A 13744-nucleotide genomic window follows, 5' to 3' on the forward strand; every position below is an offset into this window, starting at 1 on the left:
CTTTTCATTTTTTCTTCCCATTTTAAAATTTTTTATTGTGACCCAAGTGAATTACGAATCTTTCACAGTAATATTTAAAGTGCATAGTGAGATGTATCAGTGTTGTCCTCCCTTCACCCCTGTTCCCAGCATGCATCCCATATCCCCTACTTTGCCCCCCAGACTGCTAGTATAACTGATCCCCTCTTTATATAGCTTGTTGTAGATTGGGTATTGATTCTGTTGTTGTTGACTATGGGTTTGGTGTTTACGTCTGTTTTTTTGTTATTGTTTTGTTTATGGGTCACACTGGATGGTGCTCCTGGCTCTGCACTCAGAAATCGCTCCTAGCAGGCACAAGGGAACATATGGGATGCCAGGATTCGAACAGGGTCCGTCCCCATGAAAGGCAAACACCTTACCACTGTGCTATTAAGTCTAATCATTTTTTATTTCTATTCAATGATCATATGCCTGTTTGGTCCTGGTACCATCCTTTTATTTTCCCCCTCAATTTCTGAGGCAGAAAACGATGATTCAAGTTATGTGGTTCTGTTTGAAAAAAAAGAAAGAAAGAAAAAAACTGAGGAGTCTGTCTAGAGGTTATAAATATCAATTTAAAAGAAGAAAGGGGAAAAAAGAAGAAAAACATAACAAAAAAAACACACAAAAAACTAAAACAAACAAACAAACAAAAAAAATGAAACAGAAAACCCAAACCAGCAACTACAAAAAAGCTTCATAGCAACAAAGACAATGACCAAAAACTAACCATGAGAATGGGGAAAAAAAGAACAAAAGGAAGGAGAGCTGGTGTGGCAAGGTTTTGTGCTTATTTTATTTTATTTTATTTTATTTTATTTGCATAAGCACAGTAAATATTGGGGAAATTAGAAAGGGAATTCCCCGGACCCAGAGAGATAGCACAGCGGTGTTTGCCTTGCAAGCAGCCGATCCAGGACCAAAGGTGGTTGGTTCGAATCCCAGTGTCCCATATGGTCCCCCGTGCCTGCCAGGAGCTATTTCTGAGCAGACAACCAGGAGTAACCCCTGAGCACCGCCGGATGTGGCCCAAAAACAAAACAAAACAAAACAAAAACAAAAACAAAACAAAAAAAAAAAGAAAGGGAATTCCCTTGGCCTAAGAGATACAGGGTTTCTCTGCCTTTGAAGCATATTGTCATGGGAATAAATACAGGCTACATATATGCTCATTTTCACACCCCAAGATCTTTTTATGGTGGCAGGAGACTTTCCACTCTGTTGTAGATGATAGAAATCAGTCTTCTCCCCATTTTTTGATGGGGTTGGAGGGTTTTTTTGTTTGTTTGTTAGGTTTTTTTGTTTGTTTGTTTGTTTGTTTTTTTCCAGTGCCACTGAAGACTTACTCCCGGCTCTATGCTCAGAAATCACTCCTGGCAGGCTCTGGGGACCATATGGGATGCTGTGATTCAAACCACCATCCTTCAGCATGCAAGGCAAATACCTTGCCTCCATACTATCTCCCTGGCCCCAAGGGTTGGAGGTTTTTTCTTGTATTCTAACAGTGCCTTATATATCTTGGATATTAACCACTTACCAGATGAGTTTTGGGCAAATGATTTCTTCTATTCCATGGACAGTCTTTGTATCCTGGACATTTTGTCCTTTGGAGTGCAGAAGCTTCTTAATTTAATGGAGTCCCATTTGTTAATCATTGCTACCTCTTGGTTAGTGGTGTTTCATCCTTGAAGATGTCTTTAGCTTTAATGTCATGGTCATGAATTGTTGGATTCTATTTACTAGTATTTTTTTTTTTTGTGGTTTTTGGGCCACACCCGGCGGTGCTCAGGGGTTACTCTTGGCTGTCTGCTCAGAAATAGCTCCTGGCAGGCATGGGGGACCATATGGGACACCGGGATTCGAACCAACCACCTTTGGTTCTGGATCGGCTGCTTGCAAGGCAAACGCCGCTGTGCTATCTCTCCGGGTCCTTACTAGTATTTTTTTGAGAATTTTTGCACCTGTCTTCATTAAGAATATTGACCTGGGGCCAGAGCGATGGCGCAAGCAGTAGGGCATCTGCCTTGCATACGCTAACCTAGGACGGACTGTGGTTCCATCCCTGGGTGTCCCATATGGTTCCCCCAAGCCAGGAGTGATTTCTGAGAGTGTAGCCAGGAATAATCCCTGAGTGTCACCAGGTGTGGCCCAAAAACAAACAAACAAACAAAAGAATATTGACTTGTAGTTCTTTTGTGTGTGTGTCTGTGTATATGTGGTGTCATGTCTCCTTGCTTTCGGTATGAAGGTAATGTTTGCTTCATAAAAACTGTATAGAAGTGTTTCTATTTCTTCAATTTCCCAGAAAAAGAAGATTGGCAGTAGGTCTGAAAGAATTCTTTTTTTTTTTTTTTTTTTTTTTTTTTGTGATTTTTGGGTCACACCCAGCAGTGCTCAGGGGTTATTCCTGGCTCCAGGCTCAGAAATTGCTCCTGGCAGGCACCGGGAACCATATGGGACGCTGGGATTCGAACCGATGACCTCCTGTATGAAAGGCAAATGCCTTACCTCCATGCTGAATGAATTCTTTAGTGAATTCAGGGCCTGAGCTTTTGTTTTGGGGAAGACTTTTGATTAACATTTCAATTTCTGCTATAGTGATAGGTATATTCAGGTATTCTAGATTATTTTGCCTCAGCCTTGGGGAAGTTTTAGGAATCTGAGAATTTATCCATTTTTTCCAGGTTCTTTCATTTAGTGGCATAAAGAGTTAAAAGTAATCTGATGCTCCTTCAAATTTCTTTGATGTCTGTTGTGACATCTTCCCTTTCATTTCTGATTCAGTTAGGATTCTCTCTCTTTTGCTTTATAAGTTTTGCAAATAGTTGATCGATCTTGTTTATATTTTCAAAGACTAGCTCTTGGTTTTATTGATCTTTGGGGGCTTATTTTATTCTAGTTATCAATTTTTTTCTCTAAGTTTTATTATTTTCTTTCTCCTACCTGCTTTGGGCTTCTTTTGTTGGTCATTTTCCAGTTTCTCAAGCTGTGTGATCAAGTTATTTTTATGTCTGCCCTTCCTTCCTGATAAGTGTTTGAAGAGCTGTAAACTTTCCTCTTTTGCTCTGTCCTTTAAGTTCTTGTAGCTCTTGTCGTCATTCTTGTTTGTTTCCAGGAATCTTTGAGTTCCTCTTTGATTTCCTCTCTGACCCACTGGTTGTGCAATAGTGAACTGTTTACTTTCCAGGTGTTAGAGTTATTTCTCCATTATTTTTGTGATTAACTTCTATTTTCAGTGCATCATGGTCTAAGAAGATAGTTGATACAGTTTTACAGAGGTATATTTTTTTGACCCAGCAAATGATCTATCTATCTTGGAGAATGTCCCATGTGCATTGGAGAAGAATGTGTATTCAGCTTTTGGGGGATGAAAAGCCATACATATATATATAATAACCCCTGTTTACATTTCTTCCTTCAAAACCAATATTTCTCTTCTGAGTTTTAGTCTGGTTGATTTATAAAGTGACAGAGTGGTGTTGAAGTCTCCAACTTCTGTTGTGTTGCTATCAATGTGCTCCTTGAAATCTATTAGCAGTGGTACATACATGTTTAGGAGTGTGATTTCTTCCTAATGTACTTATCCCTTGATTATTAAAAATTGCCCTTAAAAAGTAAAAAAGAAATAAATTGCCCTTTCAGGACTAGAGTCATAACACAGCAGGTAGGGCATTTGCCTTGTATTTGCCCAACCCAAGTTCAATCCCCGGCATCCCATATGGTCCCTCAAGCCTCCCAGGAGTAATTTTTAAGCACAGAGCCAGGAGTAACCCCTGTGGCTTACTTACCCCTGGAGTAATTTCTGAGTGCCGCATTGTGTGCCTCAACCAGAAAACCAAAATAGTTGCTTTCAAGTCTATGAAGTTTGAGTGAATGAGAGTCTGGTTGGATAAAGTAATCTTGGTGAGATATTCACTTCATTCCATTCTTTTTGTTGTTCTTGTGGTTTTTGTTTTGTTTTTTATATTTTTAACTGTATCCCCCCATTGTCTTTGGGCCCAGATGGTCTAGTTTGATAGTTTGCTATAAATTTCTCTCTCTCTTTTTTGGTTTGTTTTTTTGGGCCACACCCAGCAATACTCAGGGGTTACTCGTTGCAGTCTTGGGGGGCCATATTGAGTGTCAGGGATTTAACCCAGGTAGACAGTGTGGAAGACAAACGCCTTACTGTATTATCATTTCTGCCCCTACTGTAAGTTTTAAGGAAGCTCCTTCAAAAGTAAGCTCCTTCCTTGTTCTTGCTACTTTCTGTATTCTATCTCTATGGTTTTCATCATTGATTAGACTCTTTTGGAGTCTTTTCATTTGGGTCTCTTTTAGTGGTACTCTTTGGGCCTCTTGTATCTGGATGCCTACACTCTCCAACTCTGAGAACTTTTTCAACAATGATGTCTTTGATTATTACTTCTTTATTGGGGTGGCCTTTCTGGTCCTGATGAGTCTTGGGCTATTCCTCTTAAATTCATCTCAAAGTTCTCTTGTCAGATGTTCATTTATTTTGAGTATTTTCCCCTTTCTTTTGCTATTGCCTGGAGGTTTTCTTCATCTCATCTTGGAGCTCACTGATTTTTTTTCCCTTTGCTGTTGAATGAGGCCTTCCATTCAGTTTTTAGTTTCATCTATTTTTAAATTTCTGTTTGTAATTTTCTCGTTTCTGCTCTCATAGCCTCCTATGATGTATTTTGTCTGTTCCATTGTTTCTTTGAGCTCATTAAACATCCTCACCATTTCCTCTCTGAAGTTTTTTCTAGAGAAATCATGTAAATGGATATTCCTGGTTGAGACTTCAGGGTTCCTGTTTTCTTCAACTTCCCATGATGGGGTTCTGCACTCTTCCCATGATGACTGTGGTAGTCTGGGGGTGAGACTCTCCAGTACACTTTGGACCTATTGCCAGAGCGGATTCTGGGGGAGATCTGTCAGTGCTTATCTCTTTTTTTGTCAAAGATATTGCCTTCTAATTTGCTGTTACTGTGTAATTGTGTGGAAACTCCTACACTGGTTTGAGGAATGTATTCTTTTGCTTGAACTTAACTGCTATTCTGTCATTAAGGTTCTGTTGTTTCTTGTTTCCACAGCTTCTTTTATGGTTTGTTTAGTTTTGGTTTGATTTGATTTTGGGGCTACATCTGGCAGTTCTCAGGGGTTACTTTTGGCTCTGATCGCTGTCATTCCTGGTGGTGCTCAGGGGACAATATGGGATGCCAGGGATCGAACCCAGGTTGGTCGTGTGCAAGGCAGATGCCTTACCCACTGTGCTATTGCTCCAGACCTTATTTTTTTGGGGGGGCACACCCAGTGCCACCCAGGGATTACTCCAGGCTATGTGCTCAGAAATCACTCCTGGCTTGGAGGACCATATGGGATGCCAGGGGATCGAACTGCCTACGTCATCCACATGCAAGGCAAATGCCCTACCATTATGCCACCACTCTGGCCCCCCAGCCCTTCTTTTATGAGTTTTTGAGCAACTGTTGATTGAAGAAAGGCCTAATACACGATTGGCCTAATGTGATTGAGGTAGCCAGACAGCCATGGTTAAGTAAAAGAGACAAGATGTGGGGCCGGAGAGATAGCATGGAGGTAGGGCATTTGCCTTGCAAGCAGAAGGATGGTGGTTCGAATCCTGGCATCCCATATGGTCCCCCGAGCCTGCCAGGAGCAATTTCTGAGTGTAGTGCCAGGAGTAACCCCTGAGCACTGCCGGGTGTAACCCAAAAAGCCAAAAAAAAAAAAAAAAAAAAGGCAAGATGTGGGGATTATCTAGCAGTCACCAATTTGGGACACCACCCCTAATACTTTCTCTTCTTTTTGGTTTTTGGGCCACACCCAGCTATCCTTAGGGTTTGCTCCTGTCTCTGTGCTCGGAAGTACTTCTGCCTGATGTTTGGGAGACCATATGCAGTGCTGGGCATGGAACCAGGGCTGGTCATGTGCAAGGCAAATGCCTGACCCTCTACTTATTTTATCTCTCAGTTTCCCATATAGAACAAAGTATTTCTCCCATGTATTTTCATTTCTATTTTTGCCTAACCCCTCCTTTTTGTTTTTTCTTTCTCTCTTGCTGAGTCTCCTAACCTGGTACACTTCAATGTGAGGGCCTAAGGATGCTGTGCTGCTTTGACCCTGAGGTGCTGGGGGATTACTTGGCCACCCTCCCAGGCTGGGAGGCTACACCTGGTGATGCTTAAGAACCATATTCTACTGGGCATAAAACTGGGGTTATGCTGCATGCAAGCATACATTCTAACCCAGGTACTATCTCTCTGTCTCCTACCCATTTGTGGGGAGTTGAGTGAGTCATAGCTAGCAGTATTCCGAGCTTACTCCTGGCTTTGTACTTAAGGATCACTCCTGGCAGTGCTCAGGGTACTATGTGGTATGTTGAGATCAAACCCAGGTTGGCTGTGTGCAAGACAAGCACCCTACCTGCTGTACTAATGATCCAACTCCCCAATTATTTTTTTATTAATAAGATATTTATTTAAGCACCTTGGTTACAAAACATGTTCGTAACTGGGTTTCAGCCATAAAATGCACACACCGCCTTCACCAGTGCAATTTTTCTACTACCATTGTTCCCCCAATCCCATTCCCTATCTCTCCCCACCCCCTGCCTTTCTTCAAGACAAGCATTGTATTTCTCTATTTATTTATCATGGTAGCTGTTAGTGTGGTTATTTCTCTAACTGCACTTTCCACTCTTTGTGATAAGCTTGTTATCATGGGCTGGTCCTTCCAGCCCTCGTCTCTATTGTCTCTGGGTGCTGTTATTATGCTGCCTTTTATTTTTCTTAAATCCACAGATGAGTGAGGCTATTCTGTGCTTTTCTGTTTCCCTCTGAATTATTTCACTCAACATAATAGTCTCTAAATCCACTCATGTATAAGCACATTTTGTAACTTCATTTTTTTCTAAAAGCTGCACAGAATTCCATTGTATAGATGTACCACTTCTATTTAGCCACTCATCTATTGTTGGGCATCTGGGTTGTTTCCAGATTCTGAGTATTAAAAATAGTGCTGCTATGAACATAGGAGTGAAAAGGGCATTATTGTATTGTGTTTTTAGTGGTCCTAGGGGTGGTATTGCTGGATCATATGGGAACTCAATGTTCAGTTTTTTAAGGAATATCCATTTTGTATTTCAAAAAGGCTGGACTAGACAGCATTCCCACCAGCAGTGAATGAGAGTTCCTTTCTCCCCACAGCCATGCCAGTAGTGGTTGTTCTTGTTCTTTGTAATGTGTGCCAGTCTCTGTCAACCCCCTACTTTTTGGGGGAGCATATCAGTGGTGTTCAGGGGTTACTTCTGGCATGGGGGGGATCATATGGGATGCTGTGGATCAAACCTGAATTGGCCATATGCAAAGTAAATACCCTACTCGTTGTGCTATCACTCCAGCTCCAATGGCCCCACTTATCTTTATGGAGGTAAAATTTGTATTCAGTAAACTGCGTAAACTTTAAGAGTACAATTTGATCATTTTATAAATGTTATATGTATATATCTTTGTACATGCATACATACTTGATATATATATTTACCATATATTCCAGTCAAAAGAGAGAATCTTTTTTTTTTTTTTCGGGTCACACCCGTTTGATGCTCAGGTGTTACTCCTGGCTAAGTGCTCAGAAATTGCCCCTGGCTTGGGGGGGCCATATGGGACGCAGGGGGATCGAACCGTGGTCCTTTCCTTGGCTAGTGCTTACAAGGCAGACACCTTACTTCTAGTGCCACCTTGCCGGCCCCCAAAGTAGAGAATCTTTCCACCATCTCATAAAGTTATCTCTACTTACTACTGGTCAGTCCCATCTCCAAACAGATAACTACTGTTGATTGTATTTTATTTATGGGGGAGGTTGGGATCTAACCCATCACCTAACATTCTGCCCCTCAGCTACATTACTGGCCTTGTTTGCTTTATACCAGCATAGGTCCTGAGTGTTTGTATGAACAACTGTATGTAAATAGAATCATCCATTATGATCTCTGCTGTCTATTTTCCTTTATTCAACCTAATGCTTTTGAGATTTGGGGGAAGGGATTATTTCTGCAATTGAACCTTTATTGTTAAGTCATAAAACTTAAATACACCACAGTCTTTAATCTTCCTCCTGTTTATGGACATTTGAATCATTGTCAGTTTTAAGTATTTGGAGGGGAGTTGACAGATTTCCCCAACATCATACATAAAAGCATGTGTTCTACAACTGTATCGCTGAGCTACATCTCTAACCCTTGATATTATTAATAACATGACTATAAACCTTCTATGAGTCTCTCAGCAAAAATAGTATTTCTTCCTGTGTAGCAATTTCCGCCCCCCCCCCCCCCAAAAAAAAGAAAATAAGAAAGAAACTGCTAGTGTTACAGCAGTTACTTTGTTCTTTATGGGAAACTAATAGATATAATAAAGCCTGTCTAGCAGGCTTTCTGGTCTCTACCGGAAGGCCCTTAAAAAATAAAGAAGAGGGCCCGGAGAGATAGCACAGCGGCATTTGCCTCGCGAGCAGCCGATCCAGGACCAAAGGTGGTTGGTTCGAATCCCGGTGTCCCATATGGTCCCCCGTGCCTGCCAGGAGCTATTTCTGAGCAGACAGCCAGGAGTAACCCTGAGCACCGCCGGGTGTGGCCCAAAAACCAAAAAAAAAAAAAAAAAAGAAGAAAGAAGAAAGAAACTGCTAACATTATTTTAATAGCACTTGTTTTTAATAAGAACAAATTGTTTTTTATTAGTTAGTATGTCTTCCATGGGAGTTATAACTCTCAAAAATAAATTTATCATATTTTTATATATTTACACCAATATATACTACAGTGTTTCCTTACTTAGTCCATATATCCTTATAAACTGCAACTTTAAGCCAAAGGAAGCAGGATGAAATAATATTTGATTCCTTGACACTGAATGAAAACCTGCAGTACAATTTCTCGAACATACCTGGTATCTATAAATGTTAAGTAACTATAATTATTTATTTTAATTTTATAGGGCTTATCACATGCCATTTTGGGGGTTATATTTTTTATTTTCTAATGTGCAGGTTTTTTTTTTTTAATTTTTATTTTGACCACAGTGGATTACAAATCTTTCACAGTAATATTTTAGATACATGTTGATATTGAATCAGGGGCATTCCCACCACGAATGTTGTCCTCCCTTCACCCCAGTTCCCAGCATGTAACCCACATTCCATATCTAATGTGCAGGCTTTTTAATGAGTAGAAACTTGTTTAGGTTTTGTTTATCTATTTCCCAAAGAATAGCTTTTAAAATTAATTAAACCTATGCAGAGTCTAGCCTGTTTCCTTGTGAAGATCTAATTTACTTTATGTCTCTTCTGTTTGGGAAGGAGAGAAAGAAGCCCAGGCACTACTTCTGTTATCTCTACTGTCCACATTCCTTGTGGGCACATTTGCACCATGGTGTTTTGTCTGACTTGCCTCCATGTATTGCAGCAAAGGGGAACATGTTATCCTTTGTTGTTGTGACAGATTCCAAAGTAGGTTATATAGGTTGCTTGATGCTTTTTTATTAGTTCATTAGTTTTTGTATTTTATTTTATTGTAACAATTATGATCAACAGAACGCTTCATAGTTGAATTTGAGATATATAATGAGTCAGGGTCCTTCTCACCACCAGTGTCAACCTCCTTCCACCAATGGCCCCAGAGTGCATCCTATACCAAATTCATTAGTTTTTGATTAGTAGTAGCATCAGTACATTAACACAAATTTAGGTTTTTACTTGACAGGATGTGATTGTTGCTTGTCCAAGAGGAAAACAGTTGAAGTATTTGAATATTTGGTCTTGTGCTCTTGTTTTGCAGTTGAATCCAGATATGAATGTTTTTCAGAGGAAATTTGTGAATGAAGTTAGAAGATGTGAAGAAATGGATCGGAAGCTTCGTATGTGTATTTTGAACTTGCATGATGGTCATATTTGTCTTTCTTTGGTGGGTGGAGGGGTGGGGCTGAATCTCATTCCAGCAGAGCTCACTCCTGCCTCTGGTTTTTATTTGTTTGTTTTCGGGCCACTCCCAGCAGTAGTCCTAGCTTTGTGTTCTAGGATCACTCACTCCTGGTGGGGCTCAGGGAATATGGGGGGCCAGGGATTGAATTGTCAGTTGTGAGCAAGGCAAGTGCCTTGTCAGCTGTGTGCTATTGCATATTCTACTATGCAGATTTCAGTTAGCTGATGGGTGAAGTTAAGAAAAAAAGTAATTATCCCCTAAATTTTTTTTCTGGTATTTTGGGATCTTATTCTTTTTTTTTTTTTTCAAAGAAGTCTATATATTTTATTGTGATAACTCTTTTGTTAAGAAAAAGGGATCTTATTCTTGATCTTGTTTTCCTTTTATTTTCTTTTTTTGTTCATGTTAATATTCTAAGAGCTAGATCTTCTATTTGAATTGCATTTTTTTTTTTTTGGTTTTTAGTTTTTTTGGGCCACATCTGGCAGTGCTCAGGAGTTACTTCTGGCTCTGTGCTCAGCAATTGCTACTGGCAGGCTTGGGAGACCATACGGGATGCTGGAGATTGAAGCTGGGTAGGTTCCAGGTTGTCTACATGCAAGGCAAATGCCCTACAGTTGTACTATTGCTCCGGCCCTTGAATTGCATCTTGAATAGCTCTGCTCTGCCAGAAATATTTGGAAGCAGAATTTGTTTTTCTTTTTGGGTCATACCCAGAAATGTTTACTTCTATCTCTGCATTCAGCAGTGAATTACTCCTAGAATTACTCCTAGTAGTGCTCAGGGGACCATATGGGATGTTAGGGATTAAGCCCAGGTTGGCTGTGTGCAAGGTGAGTTTCCTATCCACTGTACTACCTCTCTGGCCCCGGAAGCAGAACTTTGGTAGTTACGATGTGGGAAGACCTGAAAGAAATGTTTTTTGTTTTGTTTTGTTTTGTTTTGATTTTTATTTTGGGTCAAAAAAGGAAAACAAAATTGCTCCTGGTGATGCTCAGGGGAACATAGGGATGCTGGGGATTGAACTCAAGTGGATCTCATGCAAGGGAAGTACCTTACCCACTGTACTATCACTCCAGCCTGATGAAAGAACTATTTTAAGATCATAAGTGGGGGCCTGGAGAGATGGCACAGCGGCGTTTGCCTTGCAAGCAGCCGATTCAGGACCAAAGGTGGTTGGTTCGAATCCCGGTGTCCCATATGGTCCCCGGTGCCTGCCAGGAGCTATTTCTGAGCAAACAGCCAGGAGTAACCCCTGAGCACCGCTGGGTGTGGCCCCAAAACAAAACAAAACAAAACAAAACAAAACAAAACAAAAAAAAAAAAAAACCCGAGGTGGCGCTAGAGATAAGGTGTCTGCCTTGCAAGCGCTAGCCAAGGAAGGACTGCGGTTCGATCCCTGGCATCCCATATGGTCCCCCCAAGCCAGGGGCAATTTCTGAGCGCTTAGCCAGGAGTAACCCCTGAGCATCAAACGGGTGTGGTCCGAAAAACCAAAAAAAAAAAAAAAAAAAAAAAGATCATAAGTGGACACACATAGGGGGATTAGTGTTGCTATGCTTTAGCAGGTGTGAAGAAAAGCTTCTTAGATGAAGGTCTTTAGAATTAGGTCTTTATTTATTTATTTACTTATTATTTATTTATTTATTTTAGGTCTTTAGTTTTTAACCTCAAATTTCAGCAACTCCAGGCTGTGTGTCCAGATATGAATGTTTGCTTTTTTCTTCTTCTTCTTCATTTTGTCATTTTAGGATTTGTGGAAAAAGAGATAAGAAAAGCCAATATACCAATTATGGACACTGGTGAAAACCCAGAGGTGCCCTTCCCCCGAGACATGATTGACTTAGAGGTAAACAGTTCTTTGGAATAAACCAGATTCATATCTGTCCTCTTAAAGCAAAAGGTGCTCTCCTCAGGCACTGCACTGGAGAGTGGACTTTTAAGCTTGTGAGCATCTTACTGTCCTTGTGAACATTGTTTAGTCATGTCCAATTTCTTGTGAATCAGATTAAATTAATTCTCTTTTTTATGCTATAAAAACAGTATGTCATATAGTAACACTTGCCACCGAATATGTATTGGCTTATTAAATAATCTTTTGCTCTTATTGTTGTTTGTTTGGTTGGTTGGTTTTTGGGCCACACCCAGTGACACTCAGGGGTTATTCCTTGCTATGTGCTCAGAAATCGCTCCTGGCTTGAGGAGCCATATGGGAAGCTGGGGGATCGAACCATGGTCCATCCTAGGTTAGCACATGCAAATGCCCTACTGCTTGTGCCATCGCTCCAGCCCCTCCCTGCTCTTACTGTTTTGGCCTTTGAACCATACCTAGTGATGCTCAGGGATCATTCCTGGTTATCTCTGGAGACCATTCTGGGTACTGGGTGCAGTGTATTCAAACCAGGGTCAGCCTTGTGCAAGCAAGTGCCTTACCACTTGTATTATCTCTCCACCCCTAACCTAACCCCCTTTTTTGGGGGGGAGTTTGTTTTTGGGTCACACCAGCAGCTCTCAGGGTTTACTCCTGGCTCTATGCTCAGAAATCACTCCTGGAAGGCTCGGGAGACCATATGGGATGCCAGGATTCGAACCACTGTCCTGCATGCAAGGCAAATGCCCTACCACCATTCTATCTCTCCCCCCCCCCCACAACTCATTTTTAAAAAATTGAGAAGGGAAAGGTCTCCCAAGCAGAATTAAGAACCCCTTGGGGTCACCCCCAGTGATACAGAACCTGATGCTGTTTGGGCCTAGCGGTGCAAGAAGAGCCACCCCCTTAGTGAAAACTGAAACTAGGGTTTTTGCATGCCAAGCATGCACCCTTTTGCTTTGAGCTATCTCTTTGGTCTTAAACAAAAAGAAAAAAAGAACATTCATGAAGAACACTGACCAAGTAAAAGCATGGTATTTGTTGAGTAGATACCACTATATTTGAAGCTTCTCTGTGGCAAGAGTTCTGTGGAAAAGACTCATTCATTTGTCTTTATAGAAAGCTTATGAACTTAGCTTGAGTTAATAGTTAAACTTTTTTTCTATAGGCCAATTTTGAGAAGATTGAAAATGAACTCAAGGAAATCAACACAAACCAGGAAGCTCTGAAGAGAAACTTCCTGGAACTGACTGAATTAAAATTTATACTTCGCAAAACTCAACAGTTTTTTGATGAGGTCAGACTATTGTTTCTTTTAGTATTTGAGCAGCTGATTCTACCTATACCAGTGGGCCATATTTTTATTCCAGTGATTATTTTAATTTGCCAGTTTGAAACAATACCATTTTCACATCCAATTTTAATTGAAGAAATGTCAGATTATGTTCCATTTTCCATGCAGTACACAGCCAGCCATGGTTTTTCTATTTTTTACATTTTCTGCAATTTTTTTTATCTAAGATGGGGAAAGGAGAAATCCTATTATTGCTGTATAAAAATAGCTGAAACGTTTAACATTATGTTTTATGGTAAGTATAAGAGGCATACATACATATTGTTTACATACAAAATTATAGCACCATCTTAAGCTCCAAACCTCTTTTCATCAATTTTTTATTTTATTTTCTGAGGATTTTTTTGGTTTTGCTTTTGGGTCACCCAGGAGTCACTCTATGCTGAGGGATATGTGGTGCTGGTGTTGAACTCAGGCCTCCCTCACAACCCTTATACCAGGTTTGTGCTCCTGCTCGTTGAGTTATTTCTTTGAGCCCTTATTCTCTCTGTTCATGAACCTTTGAGAACATTTTCTC

General features: G+C 40.5%; 1 protein-coding gene across 7 annotated transcripts in view; it reads left to right on the top strand.

The window, feature by feature from the left end:
* ATP6V0A1 (ATPase H+ transporting V0 subunit a1) overlaps positions 1-13744 on the top strand; it is a 78121-nt gene that overhangs the window by 20045 nt on the left and 44332 nt on the right. For all 7 annotated transcript variants that reach the window (XM_049779058.1, XM_049779059.1, XM_049779061.1 and 4 more), the window contains exons 3-5: positions 9860-9938; positions 11755-11852; positions 13042-13170. In XM_049779058.1, the coding sequence (XP_049635015.1) occupies positions 9860-9938; positions 11755-11852; positions 13042-13170 (306 nt within the window). The remainder of the gene's footprint in view (positions 1-9859; positions 9939-11754; positions 11853-13041; positions 13171-13744) is intronic.

Source organism: Suncus etruscus, chromosome 1, assembly GCF_024139225.1.
Source record: "Suncus etruscus isolate mSunEtr1 chromosome 1, mSunEtr1.pri.cur, whole genome shotgun sequence".
Lineage (NCBI taxonomy): Eukaryota > Metazoa > Chordata > Mammalia > Eulipotyphla > Soricidae > Suncus > Suncus etruscus.